The sequence below is a fragment of the Macaca fascicularis genome, chromosome 1, assembly GCF_037993035.2.
Source record: "Macaca fascicularis isolate 582-1 chromosome 1, T2T-MFA8v1.1".
NCBI lineage: Eukaryota > Metazoa > Chordata > Mammalia > Primates > Cercopithecidae > Macaca > Macaca fascicularis.
In genome coordinates this window covers 17,053,728-17,069,834 of record NC_088375.1, presented here as the reverse complement: position 1 = coordinate 17,069,834, position 16,107 = coordinate 17,053,728, and the positions used below count along the sequence as shown (strand labels likewise).

General features: G+C 41.3%; 1 protein-coding gene and 1 long non-coding RNA gene across 4 annotated transcripts in view; both read left to right on the top strand.

Annotated features, from left to right (window-relative positions):
- DISC1 (DISC1 scaffold protein) overlaps positions 1 to 15,575 on the top strand; it is a 401,778-nt gene extending 386,203 nt beyond the window's left edge. The window contains exons 12-13 of one of the 3 annotated variants that reach the window (XM_065546177.1): positions 2,840 to 2,958; positions 13,109 to 15,575. In XM_065546177.1, the coding sequence (XP_065402249.1) occupies positions 2,840 to 2,958; positions 13,109 to 13,247 (258 nt within the window). In that variant the 3' untranslated portion in view covers positions 13,248 to 15,575. Of the gene's footprint in view, positions 1 to 2,839; positions 3,141 to 13,108 lie in introns of those variants that run through there. The other 2 variants (XM_073996732.1, XM_065546249.1) reach the window with 2 other exon arrangements.
- LOC141407280 (uncharacterized) lies at positions 9,830 to 10,604 on the top strand. The gene is made up of 2 exons (XR_012415756.1): positions 9,830 to 9,960; positions 10,546 to 10,604. It is a non-coding gene; the product is annotated as an uncharacterized lncRNA (long non-coding RNA).
- Positions 15,576 to 16,107: the final 532 nt, after the last annotated feature.

The window sequence follows — 16,107 nt, the reverse complement described above, 5'->3', positions numbered from 1 at the left end:
ATTGTTGGACAGTTATTTCCTCTTTCCCATACTTTTAATGCCATCATTTTTGCATGAAAAATCTTTTATTTCTATTTGACATATATGTGATAGGCATTCTTCCATGCTTATTACAAGGGCTTAATAAAAGTTATTTCAATTTAAATGAACAAATTATTTCTTTTTGATAGATTCCAGGAAGGGAAATTATTGGGTCCTAAGATATGAACAATTTAAAATGCTTGTTATGTGGTCTGAAATTGCTTTCCAAAATTTATGCCATTACTATCAATCTGCACATAATTTAAAAAGGCAAACAAGCAGGAATTATATGTTTGGGGGAGAAATGTAAAACTGTATTTTAAATTTGTTTAATTTAGCTTTGATTTCATATTTGTTGTAGCCGTAAGATGAAGATTGAGTCATTTGATTTCATTTAAGGGTGTTTTAAATTCCTTGGTTTTCTGTTCTGAGTCTATGCTTTTTCTCTCTTTAAGTGTGTTTTCAGTCATATGTATTTTCCTGCTAACAGTGTATTTTTCTCCTTCCTGTATGATTTGTGGTTTCATGACTGTCAATCATTTTTTCCCAGATGTTCTTTTTCTTAGTGTCTCATTTATTTCATGTGTGATGACGGTGTTACTCATTATCCAGTTCCTACACTTCCATGTAATCTTCCACCCTCAATTTCACATCTTTGACTGATAATTTTATTTTGGGATCAGAAAAAAATATATACATATATATATGTATCTGTGATTTTTATATATTTGCTCTGTTCTCACCACTGTTATGGTCAATTTCAAGTAAGCCTTCCTGGGTGCTTCACATTAAAGTTCCTTTAATTGTGTCCATATGTCCCCACAATTGTATGTTATTGCCACTAGATTTCTTTTCTATATACACTTACTTGCAGTAAATGTGTATAGCTCATTCTGTAGCTTGTAGCTCATTCTTCAATATACTAGACTTCTCCAGTATTTACAATAGTTATTTGCAGTTCCCATTAGCACTATTTTATTCTAATGTAGTTGGCCATTGGCATGTAAATTTTAAAGCTAATATAGCAAAAGTCAAATTATATACCTGAATTTAGTTGTTATTTGTGTATCCTGATTATAATATTATATAACGCATCATCTCCAAAGACCTTTTAACGGGACTATTATCGCACACCTGGGCATTTTGATATTATTGTGTGGTATTCACTGTAGCTTTTGTAGTAACCTTGTAGTTTAAGCTGAATACATATCTTAATCGTTTACCTTAGGCTTTTTTTTTTTTTTTTTTTTTTTTGAGACGGAATCTTGCTCTATTGCGCAGGCTGGAGTGCAGTGTTGTGATCTCGGCTCACTGCAATCTCCGCCTCCTGGGGTCAAGCGATTCTTCTGCTTCAGCCCCTTGAGTAGCTGGGATTACAGGCACCCACCACCATGCCCAGCTAATTTTTGTATTTTTAGTAGAGATGGGGTTTCACCATGTTGGCCAGGCTGGTCTCGAACTCCTGACTTTATGATTCACCCACCTCAGCCTCCCAAAGTACGGGGATTACAGCTACGAGCCACTGCATCTGACCTGCAAAAATTTTTTAGTGTATCTTCTAAGCTTTTCACTCTTAGTTGAGGAAATATTACCTTTACATTTAAGTTTTAATTCTGAGCTCATTTCTTGCTTCTCCCCCTGCTTTATTCTAAGAATCTCTATCTTCTGTTCTCATTTTCTTAACCTTGTTTATTGTTTTCCTTTACAAGTCTGTGGCCTTCTACATGCCCAGCTTTGAACTTGGGGCCCTGGGATGAATGATGAACCCATGGCCCTTATCCACAGGGAACTTACCTCACTTGAGTGGACACAGCACTTATCAGAATGATTGCCCTACAAGGTGAAATTATTATTTGGGGCCTTTGAAGGAAAGGTTGGGTTTCAGAGAAGAATGGGGAAGAATGCATGGGCAAAAAGAACAGCATGAGAGAAGGCAACCAGGTTAGACTGGCTGGCAAAGCTTAGCTTGCCTTTAGGAGAGTAGAGGGGATACAGCTGAACCATGGGCTTTGTGCCGGGTCATATGAAGGCAGAGTTTAGACTCTGCTCTGTGGTGGTTTTGTGCAGGAAAGTAACATAAAGAAGGCCCTTTTCTGGCTCATAGAAATAAGTTTGAAGGGAAAACGTGAGAGAAGGAAGGAGCTCTAAGACTCAACTGTTCATTCATTAAATCAATCAATACTACCTGCCTGTCATGTGCCAGATACTATGCCAGGGACTCTAGGACCAGCAACAAGCAAGACATCATCATCCTGCTCTTATGGGGCTTAAGCTCCCATATATGGTGGTGGTAGCCGCAGCTGTATGTGCAATATACACCTCATGGCACTTATATTCTAGCATTCAGGGACTGTGGTCAGTGTGTAAACAAATGTTCAGTGCCCTAGTCAATTCCTGTGTCCTTAAAGGAATATTCCCTTTGTCCTTACAGGTTAGCCCAGTTGCTGCTATGACCCCCTCCCCACTTTTTTTAGAATCCCTATTAAATTTTGAATTTGCCCATTGATACAGCTGGAAGATTCAGAGTTTCTGTTTGATAAATCCACTTTGGGACTTGACATACTGGAAGTAGCACTTTGAAATGACCAGACAAGGGAGGTAGGCTGTGGAACTATGTAGACAAATCTCATTCTTTGGTCATAACTTGAAATCCGTTCACAGCTTCTCAAGTTTGATCCCCGGGGGAGACACAGGCCCTAGCACAATTCTGACTGAGGTGCAGAAACTGGGAGAGCTCTTTCCAGGAAGCTTCCCTTTGTGTACGGTCTGTGTTCACGGCTCTAACCAGTGATCTTGTTTCCCCCACCCCTCTCGCCAGGAATCTTACATCCTTTCTGCAGAACTTGGAGAAAAGTGTGAAGACATAGGCAAGAAGCTATTGTACTTGGAAGATCAACTTCACACAGCAATCCACAGTCACGATGAAGATCTCATTCATATCCTTTTCATCTTGCAGATTAAGCAAGACAAAGTTATTTTATAGAAGAAAGTCTTTAAAAGGTAGTTATGCCTCAGAAGATGGCAACAAATAGATGCTGCTGTTATGTATAGTGCAAAGCACCTCAGATCTCTGAGATTATCAGATATGAAACATTTCCTCTCTAGTTTTCGGTAAGCAATTCAGTATTTTTTTTCTTTTCTTTTTTTTTTGGGATGGAGTCTCACTTTTGATGCCCAGGCTGGAGTGCAATGGTGTGATCTCAGCTCACTGCAACCTCCACCTCCTGGGTTCAAGCAATTCTCCTGCCTCAGCCTCCTGAGTAGCTGGGATTACAGGTGCCCGCCAGCATGCCCAGCTAATTTTTTTGTATTTTTAGTGGAGACGGGGTTTCACCATGTTTGCCAGGCTGATCTAGAACTCCTGACCTCAAGTCATCCACCTGCCTTGGCCCTCAAAGTGCTGGGATTACAGGCTTGAGCCACCACATCCAGCTGCAATTCAATATTTTTAATTGCTAAACCCAACCACTAACAATTAAGTTCAGACATGCACACAAGGAAGCCAAAGCAAAATGCAGTTTCCAGTGGGTGTAAAGCTGGCTCTGTGTGGCCCTGGTGGAAGAAAACAGTTGACTGGCTCATTTTCCTATGAGCTTTTTCAATACCAAGTGTCCTAAATCCACCTCTGAGTTTCTTTATCTAGCAACTCTACCTAGTAATGGGCAGTAGAGTAACAAAACAAACAGGACTTTGGATTATTTCCTTTCAACTTCTAACCATGTACACATGGTTGAACTGAATTTAGTCCTTTCTGGTTGCCAGTGATAGAATTTCTTGCACCAGACTTAACATCCTTGCTGTTAACCTATAAACACCTTCCTCAAAACTAGCTGCTAATGAGCAAGATGGCTTGAGAACATACTGGCTTGGGTATGCATCCGTATGAAGCACTCCATTCTATGTTGATCTGTGGACACAGTTTGTCACTGGTTAGTTCTGCTGAGAGCAAACGAATGGGTACACAGTGGGTGAAGGGATATGCAGCCCTATATCCTTTCAGTTTATTTAATCACAAGTTGACACTTCTGTAGCCAAAAACACTTCCCTATTCATCTTTCTATTCAGTAGAATGTCTTTTATTAGATGCGTTTGTGGGAAATTTAGCTATTTTGGTCTTTGCTTGTCATTGCTGTCTTACTTTTTAGAATTCCAGTTTTTACCATACTTTATGGGCTGTGTGTGTGTGTGTGTGTGTGTGTGTAAGTAGCTTTGAATGGCCAAGGACTAATCTTAGTCACAAATACTCAGATCTGCGATTTAATGATAGATCCAATGCTATGCTTCCTTCCTTGCTATAACTTTATATTTTTGACCTTGTTTATTAAGCTGAGCAGAAAATTTATTCAACTTAATCAGCAACGATTTTCACATTGCTTTAGGTAAATTTTGAAAAGCAGATATTCTGTGCTTCATAATTTCCTGCCTCTTAAGAATCTTGTATTTAAGCTATTATCAGAAAGTTTCCCAAAGAAACATAGAAACATAGAATAAGGATGGCGTTTTTATTTATTCCATGTTCATGGGGTCACAAATCTTTGAGCACGTCTAAGGTGGTATGGCTCCCAGCAAATGGGCAGATGATGGGGCACAGAGGAGCAACCCACTGCAGAGAGTCCATGGATATGAAGGAGTTCCCGTTCCCCAGCCCAGCAAATGGGCAGTTCCTGAGTAGGAGGTACCTCTGTCTTCAGGTAGCAGTTCTGAGGGCTGCAATCAGGGTTCTGTGCTGGTCTCTTGTGAAATTTTCTAAAAGGTTAGTTTGATTCTGGAGAATTGGATCGTATTTTTACTAGAGCTGGGAGGCAGCTCTAGCAAAGACCCCTGAGAATAAAAGGGGTTAAGCAGTGTTTAAACAAGATCCTTTTAGTTTTTCCACAGCTGATCCAAGCCAGATTTAGTAGCAGTGGGATCATGGATAAGTGATAATGCCTCTTTAAGCATTAGGGTTCCCATCTGTAACGTCAGGATAACATACACCTCTAAGGTTTTTATGGGGGTTCAATAAGGCCATATTCACAATGTACGTTTAATGTAGCCATGGGTAAGTACATGATTTTAGGTAGAAAAGTGTTATCCAAGTCCATTTGTCTCACAGTAAATTAGTCACAAGCTCCAAGAATATCCCATTTATGCACAAAAAGTTTCAAGGTACATTGATTCAACTATTTTGTAATAAACGCTTAAAGGAATCAATCAGTAGCTCCACAATAGCTTAGATGAAAAGTCATTTAATTCTAATAAAATGTCTATAAATAGATAGGGATTATTATCCCTACTTGACAGTCGAAAAAAACAAGACTTGACAGTCGAAAAATAAGAACGACTTGGCTGGCACAAGGTCATTTCTGACGAGTAGCAGAACTTTCCAGCCACAAGCCCCATGGTCCTATTTGGCCCATCAGAAAGCAGCTATTGCCTATACGTAAATGGACAGGTCTGTTCCATGGAACACACAATTACTTTAAAATTTTAAGCTATAATAAAAGTATTTTACTGATGTTATGTTTTTTGAGAATTTCGCTGATCTCTGCTGTGATAAGCAGAGAAGCACTGGTTTGGGTACTGAAGTCAGCTCTCTCCCTCCCTCCAATAAAATCTACACCACGATATGGATTTCAATCCAGACTTTTCTTCAAATTCCAGTCTTTTGTTCTGTCACTGATTGAGAATAAATACACGGAAGGTGTCTTTGAATTCATACAAAGAGGCACTTAAATTTGAGTGGAACATTACACCCTAAGATAGAAAGACATGTTTACAAGGCTCTACGGAGGCTCCCCTACACAAACAAAAGCCGTTGTTTCAAATTAGAGCTTCTCTAGAGATTCAGAGAGGCTGCCAGAATCCTACAGCCAAACTCTGACTGGTTTATATTTCCATGTTTGATCAAAGATACAATGCTGAGTGTGGCTGAAAGAAACAGCTTGTTGTCAACGATACAGAAGGATTGCACAGTGAGTGCGGTATTTTGTTTGATTCCATTAAGCATGCTGCCAGAGCCTGCTGTGCATGTGAGGTAGAGGGTACCCAATTAATCTAAGTCCACATTGGAATGTGATTAATGTAAGCCCACATTGGACGTCCACGTCTGAAAGACTCAAGCCACAGATGCTACCATGGATGTTTATTCTTTGTGTGGAAAACACTTAGTTTTTGCATAAACCATATGTGTGCATAAGGACTATTAGTGTGGCATCAACAGAGGCTAGGGGTGGGCAGTGGGACTGAGTTTCCAAATAAGTCCTTGTGGCCTCCTGATTTAATATCTGTGTTATGGGCAGCCTACTGGGCGTCTCCTACTTTTATCAAGAAGACACTGATTGACAAATCCAAGGAGGGAGAGGAAACAGCCCCTGCCTCTTCATCGTCCTGACAGGCTCACCAAATTACATGTAGCATGACCAAATAACAACACAAACCCATCAGCTACTGGGGCAGCGAGTGTCTGAAAACAGTCTGCACCATTAATTGGGAGAGCTGGCGGTGGAGAGGTGGCTACGCCTAGTGCCTGAGAAGGGGACAGGAGGTGTGACTTCACAGCCAGTCAAGCTGGGACTTCCAGGAGCCTTAGCGTGAATTTCTAGTGCATTTTCACAGTCATCTGGGGTCCTAATTAGCAGTTATGTTTTGAAAAACATTTTGATTGTGTGTGATGTCTCCTCCATGCTCAAAATGTTGCAACCAAAAACCTTCCAAATTAAGGTGGATTTTTAAGCAGGAATTTTCTCATTTTCTTCCTCCTTCAATTTCTACGACACACTTTCAAAGGAAAAGAAGTACACTTGTGATATGTACCTTTTTGGCATATTTCAAAGCCCTCAGGGCAGCTCTGCCTGCCCCTCAGTCATAGACGAGGTAGAGACACTCTGGTTCTATTTGCGGTTGTATTTACATTCATGTCTGGGAAGCCCTTGTGGAATTCTATTTCTCTGCTTATTTGGAGTGCATGGTGCCCAATTGATTAGTTTTGGTGGTGCTCGATGGCATGCTCTAAATACATCCAGGCTTGTGCGCAAACACCACAGCTCTGTAGGACCCTGTTTTAGTTCAACTTTCAAATTTTTAGCTTGAACAGACAAAGGTAACAGGAATTATGGGAAATTGTCCTGCCTCCTTGGAGATGTTTTCCACTTCTAGAGCTGAGGGGCTGGAAGAGGGATCATGTGGATCATGGAGCTCCACTCACGTAGTTTATAGATAAAAAAAATCCAGAGCCTGGCCGGGTGTGGTGGTTTACACCTTAATCCCAGCACTTTGGGAGGCTGAGATGGGTGGATTGCTTGAGACCAGGAGTTCGAGACCAGCCTAGGCAACATGGCAAAACCCTATCTCTATTAAAAATACAAAAATTAACTGGACGTAATGATGTGCACCTGTAGTCCCAGCTACTCCAGAGGCATGAAAATTACTTGAACCCAGGAGGTGGAGGTCGCAGTGAGCTGAGATTGCACACCACTACACTCCACCCTGAGCAACAAAGTAAGACACTGCCAAAGAAGGAGGGTGGGAAGGAAGGAAGGAAAGAAGGAGAGAAGAGGGAGAGAGAGAGAGAGAAAGAACAGGAAAGAAGGAAGGAAGGAAGGAAGGAAGGAATGAAGGGAGGGAGGGAGGGAGAGAGGGAGGGAGGGAGGGAAGGAGGGAAGGAAGGAAGGAGAAAGAAAGAAAGAAAAAGAAAGAAGAAAGAAAAGAAAGGAAGAAAAAGAAAGAAGAAAGAGAGAGAGAAGGGAGGGAGGGAGGGAAAGAGGGGAAAGGAAAGGAAAAGGAAAAGAGGAAAGAAAAGGGGAGGGAAGGGAGAGGGGAAGGAGAAGGACGGGAAGGGAGAAGAGACAAGGGAAAGGAGAAGGGAAGGGAAGGGAAAAGGGAAAGAAGGGAAGGGAGAAAAAGGGAAGAAAAGAAGGAAAGGAAAGAAAGAAAGGAAAAGAAAGAAAAGAAAGAAAACTCAGAGCCTAAGATGGCAGTATCTAAAGCTTTGTGAGTAATGGGCTGATGCAGATACAGTAGTCACAGTTCTTTCCTTAGGCTCTCACTTGGCTTTGAAGCGGGACAAGGAAGAGTTGGAGCCCCACAGTGAGTGGGGGAGGGCAAGGGTATAGACACAGGGCTGTCCTGCTTCTGGCTAAGCACGAGGTGGGCTTGGCACAAGATAGGCAACACAGAGTTTCCGTGTACAAGTATCAAATTCTTTGAATCAAGTCTTGGGTATAGTCAAGGTTTTCCTCTTTTCTCTTAAAAGATGAATTCTCCAGCACTATGGGCTGTAGTGGCTACCCAGGAAGGAATGGCGGTAAGAAGAAATAATGTAGCATAGGAGCAGCACTTTCAAAGGATAAGCGGGTCCCTTATCTGAAATGCTTGGGACTAGAAGTGTTTTGAAGTTCTGATTTTTTCAGATGGTGGAATATTTGCATTATACTTACTAGTTGAGCACACCAAATCCAAAAATCCAAAATCTGAAATGTTCCAATGAGCATTTCCTTTGAACATCACGTCAGTGCCCAGAAGGTTTTGGATTTTGGAGCATTTCAAATTTTGGATTTGGGGATTTGGGATGCTCAACTTGTACTATTTTTTCTTTTTGAATCAAACTAGGTCAGATGAACCAAAGACCGAAATTTGACTAAGCCATTGAAATGCTCACTTGGACATTTCATTGACAGTAAGACACTCAATTGTTTTCTTATAAAAACAGAAGACTCCAGCTAAAGAATTCCAGAATCTTTTGCAAATGGTGCCCCAAATCACAATATTGCCTTATCATCTATTCCTGAATGCAGGTGTCCTGCTGTCTTACTCCTTTGCTAATTGCAAACGCAGACATTTTTAACAAGTTACATACTTACCTGCCATGTGGATAGTCTATTCCAGGGAGGTAAAGAATGGGCTTGGGTTCCAAAGGTGTTTTAAAGATGTTAGGATGTTCATCCCTGTGACGTTGTTATAAAGAATCTGCTAATTTCCTTAGATACCACAGGTACTTGGTGACATATCTGTTATGGGGGGAAGATACTTAGCAAGTCAGGTCCCTAAGGCACAGGCCTCATAAGAATTATTCTGCTTTTTTGAGGCCTATTCTTGCAGTTAGGTGCAGTTAGCACCTCTATTCTAGTTTTGGGATTTGCCTAAAATTTCAATAGTTTTGGAGTTTGCCTAAAATTTCAATTTGCCTAAAATTCCAATTGTTTTTCAGTTATTTGACAAAAATTAAGGTCAAGGTCAAGTGTCTCAATGGGCTTCAACTGTGAGCTTATTGGATTAGTGATCAGAAAATCTGATTATAGCTACTACTTAGCCTTAAGATCTTGCTTAGATGTATCAAATGAGATAGCTTATTTTTCTGTAAGTCAGTGAGAAAATGTTGCAAAATATTTTTTAAAAATATATGGTTAAATATGAATGCCAGACTTTTATCTATTTTCTACTTAGCATCTTCTCTTGGCTGATAAGCTTGTCCAACTTATCCTGTCTAAAATCCAATTCCTTCCCTCCTCTACCAAAAACACCAAACGCTCATTCCTAGTCCTCTCCTTCTTAATAAAATACAGATGTGTTTTGTGTTTTTCTAATTATTTGCTCAGATAAAAAATCAGGGAGTCCTTCTTGATGGCTTTTCCATTTTCCATGTCCCACATCCAGTCTGTCACCATATGCTCTTGATTGTATCTGCAAAACACATCCAGAATCTAGCCACCTTTCCTACCTCCACTGCCACTACCCTGGTCAAGCCATGATTGTTTCTTGCTTGAACGATTGCAGTGGTCTCCTAACTGGTCACTCTCTGCTTCTGCCCTTACCCACTTTAATCCGTTTTCAGTACAGCAGCCAAACTGACAATGTCACCCCTCTGCTCCAGGTCCTCCCACAGCTCCTCCCATCTCACTGTGAACACAGCACAGCTGGACATACTATCAACATGGCGCCTGTTTACTTTCTGCTGCTCTCGTAGGTATTTATGCCATCCATGATAGCAGTAACTGATTCACTCCTGTACTGCTGTGTCCATAATATTTGTTAACACACAGTAGAAACTCAGGAAACATTTGAATGTTTGAATGAATGAAAGAAAGAATGAGGATCTCTCTCTGCACTTTCATTTTTCCCAACTGCTTCACAGGGAAATGTTTCCAGTGGTTTATTTTATAAACATATTGATTTAAATATGAAAGCAATGCATTTCCATTGTGAATATCACAGAAGTATGGAAAATAAAAAAGCTGTTTCCCTCCCAGTGCCTCTACCTGGAGATCACTACTTTGTCCTCCTGAAGCCCTTTTCTAGACCTATAAATGGCTTATCTCAATAGTCTTTGTTTACAAAATTAGGATCATTCCATACAAATTATTCTAGAATGTGCTTTCCCCCACCCCATTGTGCATTTTTCCCTGGGCACTCTTCCATTTCAGTACATCCAAAATGCTTTGTAACTCACACTTTGTAAGGGATCATAGAGGCAGGTTGGTTAGAGAGAAGTACTTTGCAAATAAAATATGATTTTAATTATTATTTTAATGATTATTATCCCCACAGGCTCATTAAATGAGGTTTCTAGGATTTCTGATGTCCAGCCCTGCTTTGACAGAGCCTAAGGTATTTGTTACATCTGTTATATTAAGAAATAAACTTTAAATCTCATGACGACTCACAAAAGACACTATACTCTCACAAGGAAAAAATATTTCTTTGAACCCTAACCCTGTGAGGAAGGTACCAGATTCAGTATTTTACAAGTAGAATAATTAAGCATTCAATGATTTGCCGAGCTCACCATAGCTAGGGCGTTACCTCCTCAAATGCTGGTTTTCTGACACCTATCTGTGTTAGTGGTTGTTGTATGAGGGGCTGATGTGTTAATTTGGTCATAGACTAACTTCGTCTTTTGCTTTTGAAACTTCTCACTCCTTACTTTTAACCTTTTCCGTGTGTTCTGCCAGTGCCAGAAGTTTTATGAGTTTTTAAAGAAACGTCATATTTTGATCCACGTTCTCTCTCTAAAAACCTTTGTCATCATTTAGCACATTACAAATAGTGGCATGTAGTCCCAGGCTACATGTCAAAGGTAATTAAATCTCAGGAGTTTGTCAGGATTCATAAACTGCTTAAGCTCCGTGCCTGCTCTTCATAGATGCAGCATAACTTTGTGATTAAATTCCAGTTTGGTATTCAGTCTGGGACCACTTACGCTTTTGCTTGTATGAAGTCGTATATGTTTTCACTAAAGATTAGCAGAGCTATGCAAGAAATGGAAGCAACCAAAGCCTCTTTAAAAAAAAAAAAAGAAAGAAAGAAAAAGAAAGGCAAATATTGGATTCTTTCCTCCCTTGGGCCCTCTCCTACCCACCTCCCATTTTCCTCAAGTTCATGTGCAAGGAGAGAACCCTAGTAGTAAATCCATGTAAATTACACAAATGATAGAGTCTGGTGAAGCTTCAAGAAGGTGAAAAACTGCCAGAACTTTTCAGGGTGGTTCTGCACATTTGCTTAGAAGAGATACATTTGCATAATTCCCAGGATCCTCTGAAGTTCCTTGTTGAAAAAAGAAAGGAGGCCGGGCGTGGTGGCTCACGCCTGTAATCCCAGCACTTTGGGAAGCCGAGGCAGGCAGATTGCCTGAAGTCAGGGATTCGAGACCAGCGTGGTCAACCTGGTGAAACCCCATTTCTACTAAAAATACAAAAATTAGCATGGTGGCACACATCTATAATCGCAGCTACTTGGGAGGCTGAGGCAGGAGAATCACTTGAACCCCGGAGACAGAGGTTGCAGTGAGCCGAGATCACACCATTGCACTCCAGCCTGGGCTACAAGTGCAAAACTCTGTCTCAAAAAAGAAAAAAGAAAAAAGAAAAAAAAAAAAGAAAAAGAAAGGGAACGCTTTCCACAGTGGTTTGTAAGGGTGTCTTTTTCTCTTGTCGTTGCATTGACGTTGCACTTTGGGAGAACCACATGGTAGTGTAGGTGGTGTATAAACAGTCAGACTCCCTCTCCCAAAGCTCTCCATTCCCTCCGTGTCTGATCTAGTACTATTGGAGTGGTCTGGCTTCATGTGATGACTTCAGCATATTTAGGTGGTGTCAGCATATTTCTACTTTCCCCCTTGGTCCCTGTTGGATGAAAATGGATCAGTTTGCTTGTTAAACCCAACTCTCACCCTGCATTTGCCTTAGAGTTGTTCTGACTACAAGTAAAAAGGGAAAGGATGAACTGGATGATGTATGGACAGAAAAACCACTGTTGGTTAAACATTCCCCTGCTTGAACACCCAGACGAGAACCCGTTTCTTAAGAGAACTACAGCCTTATCTATTACTGTTTGCTAAGTTCTCTTTGATTGTTTCCTCCATATGAGAAATAACTTTATAGGTTAGAAAACGAAGAGCCCAACAGCTTAAGAAAAAAAAAGAACCAACCAACCAAACCGGAAAAGGCAAACTCTCTGCCCTTTGATGGACTCTATCTAGTCTTGAGTGCCCTTCCTAGTCCCTGGGAATATACTAACAGGTAACAGCAGGTTAGACCTGGAGGGGTTTCAAAGTCATCATCTCAAGAGAAAACTAAGGCTTTAAACGGTTTGCATAGGGTGACAAGACTGGTTAATGGTGAACAGAGACCGTGTTAATAACTGAGTCTGGTCCAGAATGCCTCTCCCGACTTATGGTGACCCCAAATCCTGTATTTCTCGAGGAGATTTTGATTTCAAGCATTCTGCCCTTTCCACTGTCAAGAGTATTTGCATCTGACAGTTGCCCCGCCCCAACTTGGGGTTTAGCCGGAGTTATGGTCACGCCAACTGCATATCATTGAGCATCTAAGTTGGCCATCTGTCTCGGCTAAGAGCTGACTCTTCCATTTCCTTTTTAAGACCTGACTTGAGATAGTCAATACCTCAGGCATTGTAGAAATTGCAGTCATTCTTAAAAGAAAAAGTATAAAATTTATATTAATATTTAATTCATACAATTTGAAAGAACTTGAAACTGCAATTAGGTGGCAGTGCCCATCTGCTTCCAGTAGGCTCACGTGCTCTTCGATCCCTTGGAGGCTGCAGAGGGCCACCATCACCTTCGAATGTGCTCCTTAACAACGTGCCCACAGTCTCTCAAGAGGGAGCTCCAGATGGTGAAGGAAACTCTGCAGGCCATGATCCTGCAGCTCCAGCCGGCAAAGGAGGCGGGGGAAAGAGAAGCCGCAGCTTCCTGCATGACAGCTGGTGTCCGGGAAGCACAAGCCTGAGGAGAGACGGGATGGGGGAGGGAGGTGGGCCACCATGTCAACAGTTTGGACCTGGGGGGCTGCTATCCCCTCCCCCTGCATAACTAATGTGCCTGAGTTAATTATGGAGATACAGAGCCTTGAGGTCTTTCAGTGGAAAGGTGGCTCATGTTCATTCTCATGAGTCTGAGGAGTCTGCAAATTGGAATATGGAGAGAGAGACGGATTTGCTGAATTTCCTTCCAAATGTCACTCAAAAATTTCTCTTCCATGTCATTCATGGGAATGGCTTGCACAGGATTTGAGAATATTTTCATCTCAGCCCCCATTAGAGAGAAGTTGGGGTGAATTCTGGAAAAATGTCTCTTTTCCCTGTAGCATTTGTCTTCTGCTGCGACTAAAATATTTCCTGATTCAAGATTCTATAAAAAGGAAACCAAGCATAACACTCTGTCATCATACCTGTTACACATTCCTACAGGTGCACAATCTAAGAGAGCTAATTAACCTCAGAGTCTGGAATTAACAGCTTTTCACCTTACTTCTCCTGTGATCTAATATTATCTTAGAAAAATTAATACGCAACTTTCAAAAGATATTTTGGTAAGACAGCAGCCTCTCAGTGGTATGCCACCTTTCAATTTTCCTTTTGTGGCAATGATTGCACCTGAAGAAAGGATCCCTGAGAGTCTGTGTTTCATCAGGAAATTTATGAAATTTACCCACAGTGAGGCTGTGGATGGATCAGGGGAAACCTGTATAAAATGTTTGAGCCTGTTCTGTTTTCCCGTGGAACCTGTTTCACTCAATGCCAGGCAGTGCAGCATTTAGGAAAGCAGTGCAGTACTCAGTAAGGCAGTGCAGTACTCAGTAACACAATACAGTACTCAGGCAGTGCGGTACTCAGTAAGGCAGTGCAGTACTCAGTAACACAGTACAGTACTCAGTAACACAGTGCAGTACTCAGTAATACAGTACAATACTCAGTAAGGCAGTGAAGTACTCAGTAATACAATACAGTACTCAGTTAGGCAGTGCAGTACTCAGGGAGTACAGTACTCAGTAAGGCAGTGCAGTACTCAGGAATACAGTGCAGTACTCAGTAAGGCAGTGCAATACTCAGTAATACAGTGCAGTACTCAGTAACACAGTGAAGTACTCAGTAATACAGTACAGTACTCAGTAAGGCAGTGCAATACTCAGTAACGCAGTGCAGTACTCAGTAACAGTGCAGTACTCAGTAATATAGTACAGTACTCAGCAAGGCAGTACAGTACTCAGTAAGGCAGTGCAATACTCAGTAACACAGTGCAGTGCTCAGTAAGGCAGTGGAGTGCTCAGTAACACAGTGTAGTACTCAGTAGGACAGCACAGAACTCAGTGACACAGGGCAGTTAGTACTCAGTACTATAAGTATAGGCAATGTAGTACTTAGTAAATCAGTGCAGTACTCAATAATGCAAGGGCATTTCAGGCTCCTGCTGGGCTGCTTCTTTGGCCCAGCTGGGACTCCTATTGAGACAGCTGCAAAACAGGCTGATTTCAATTAGGCAGCACTTCCCAAAATGCACTGAGGAAGGTGGCCCCAAGAGATGCTCTCTAAACAAAGGAGTCCCCTCTCCGGTCAAGTGCCTTTGATAAATACACCATACCATAATATCTGCTTGGAGAACCACAACGCGCATTAGCATATTAGTCTGAGAGAGAACTTATAGTAAGTAAACTCACTTGATTTTATCTAACCTCAAACTTTCCAAGCTTAATGGATCGTGAATTTTTCTCATGTAACTCCTATTCATATCCCACAGATCTAGTATTGTACAGCACTGCATTCTCTGAGGAAGTCCAAGTCCAAACTCTGATTTACATCACTGTAGAAACCACACTCACAGTTTTGCAGAGTGTTGAGCTTAATAACTACCTGCCACAGATCGGTAAATTTAATCCAGTGGTTGTTCTGTCTGTGCTTCTGTTCTCATATATGTGATTAGGGACAGTGATGTTCCTGCCTTCACTAGGATCCATGGATATGAGGCCATTTTTGTTATTTCCTGAAGTCACACTGGCATTTCCAGAAGGCATCTGGTGCTTTGCTCAGCCTTCCATGCTGTGCCGCACTTCTGTCCTCAGTCAAGGAGATGGCCCTGCTGAAGCCAGCAATTGGCTGGGGTCCAGGAAACAAACCAAAAACACAATATGTGAATGTGCTGATTGTGTTCCCTATGGCTTCATCTTGAGCAAAATACACTCTACATATTTTAATAATAAGTATAATTAGCTTGTTCCTGGACTTCATTTTTCAATGATGAACCAAATTCCTCAATTATTTATAATTGTGTCTAAAGAAAATTATGAACTGGTCGCATGGCACTTGGAGTCCTTGAATTAATTCCAGTGAAGCAAAACTTGGGAAGAGTCAGGATTGGCCACATTGCCAATAACAAATTCCTACTTCGACATATATCTTTTTAAAAAGCCTCCCAGACATAAGACATCTTAACCGTCACTAGCCCAAGTGTTTTGTATTACACAGACACCATCATGAAATAATTCTGTGAGGTCATGATGTATTTGAAAATTCTGCAAGTTAATAACTGCCTTGAATTATTTGAACCCCAAATAAGGGTTCTTTGGTACCTCTAGTAGATAGTGTGTTCATTTCCCTGCTGCAAATTTTGAAGTATTTGGGCAGGTGAGTAATGTTTTAACCATGTGCTGTAACTCATCTGTTGTCTTGGCTTGGTCTTAGAGTGTCGTTCAGAAAGCCTGCTAAGGGCCAGAGTGCTTCTTCTGGCTACACAACCTCCTCAGGACAACCCCACTGTCTTAAGCCACTGTGTCTTGACCCTGGGAGACACACGATTTGTATCCTCAATCATAC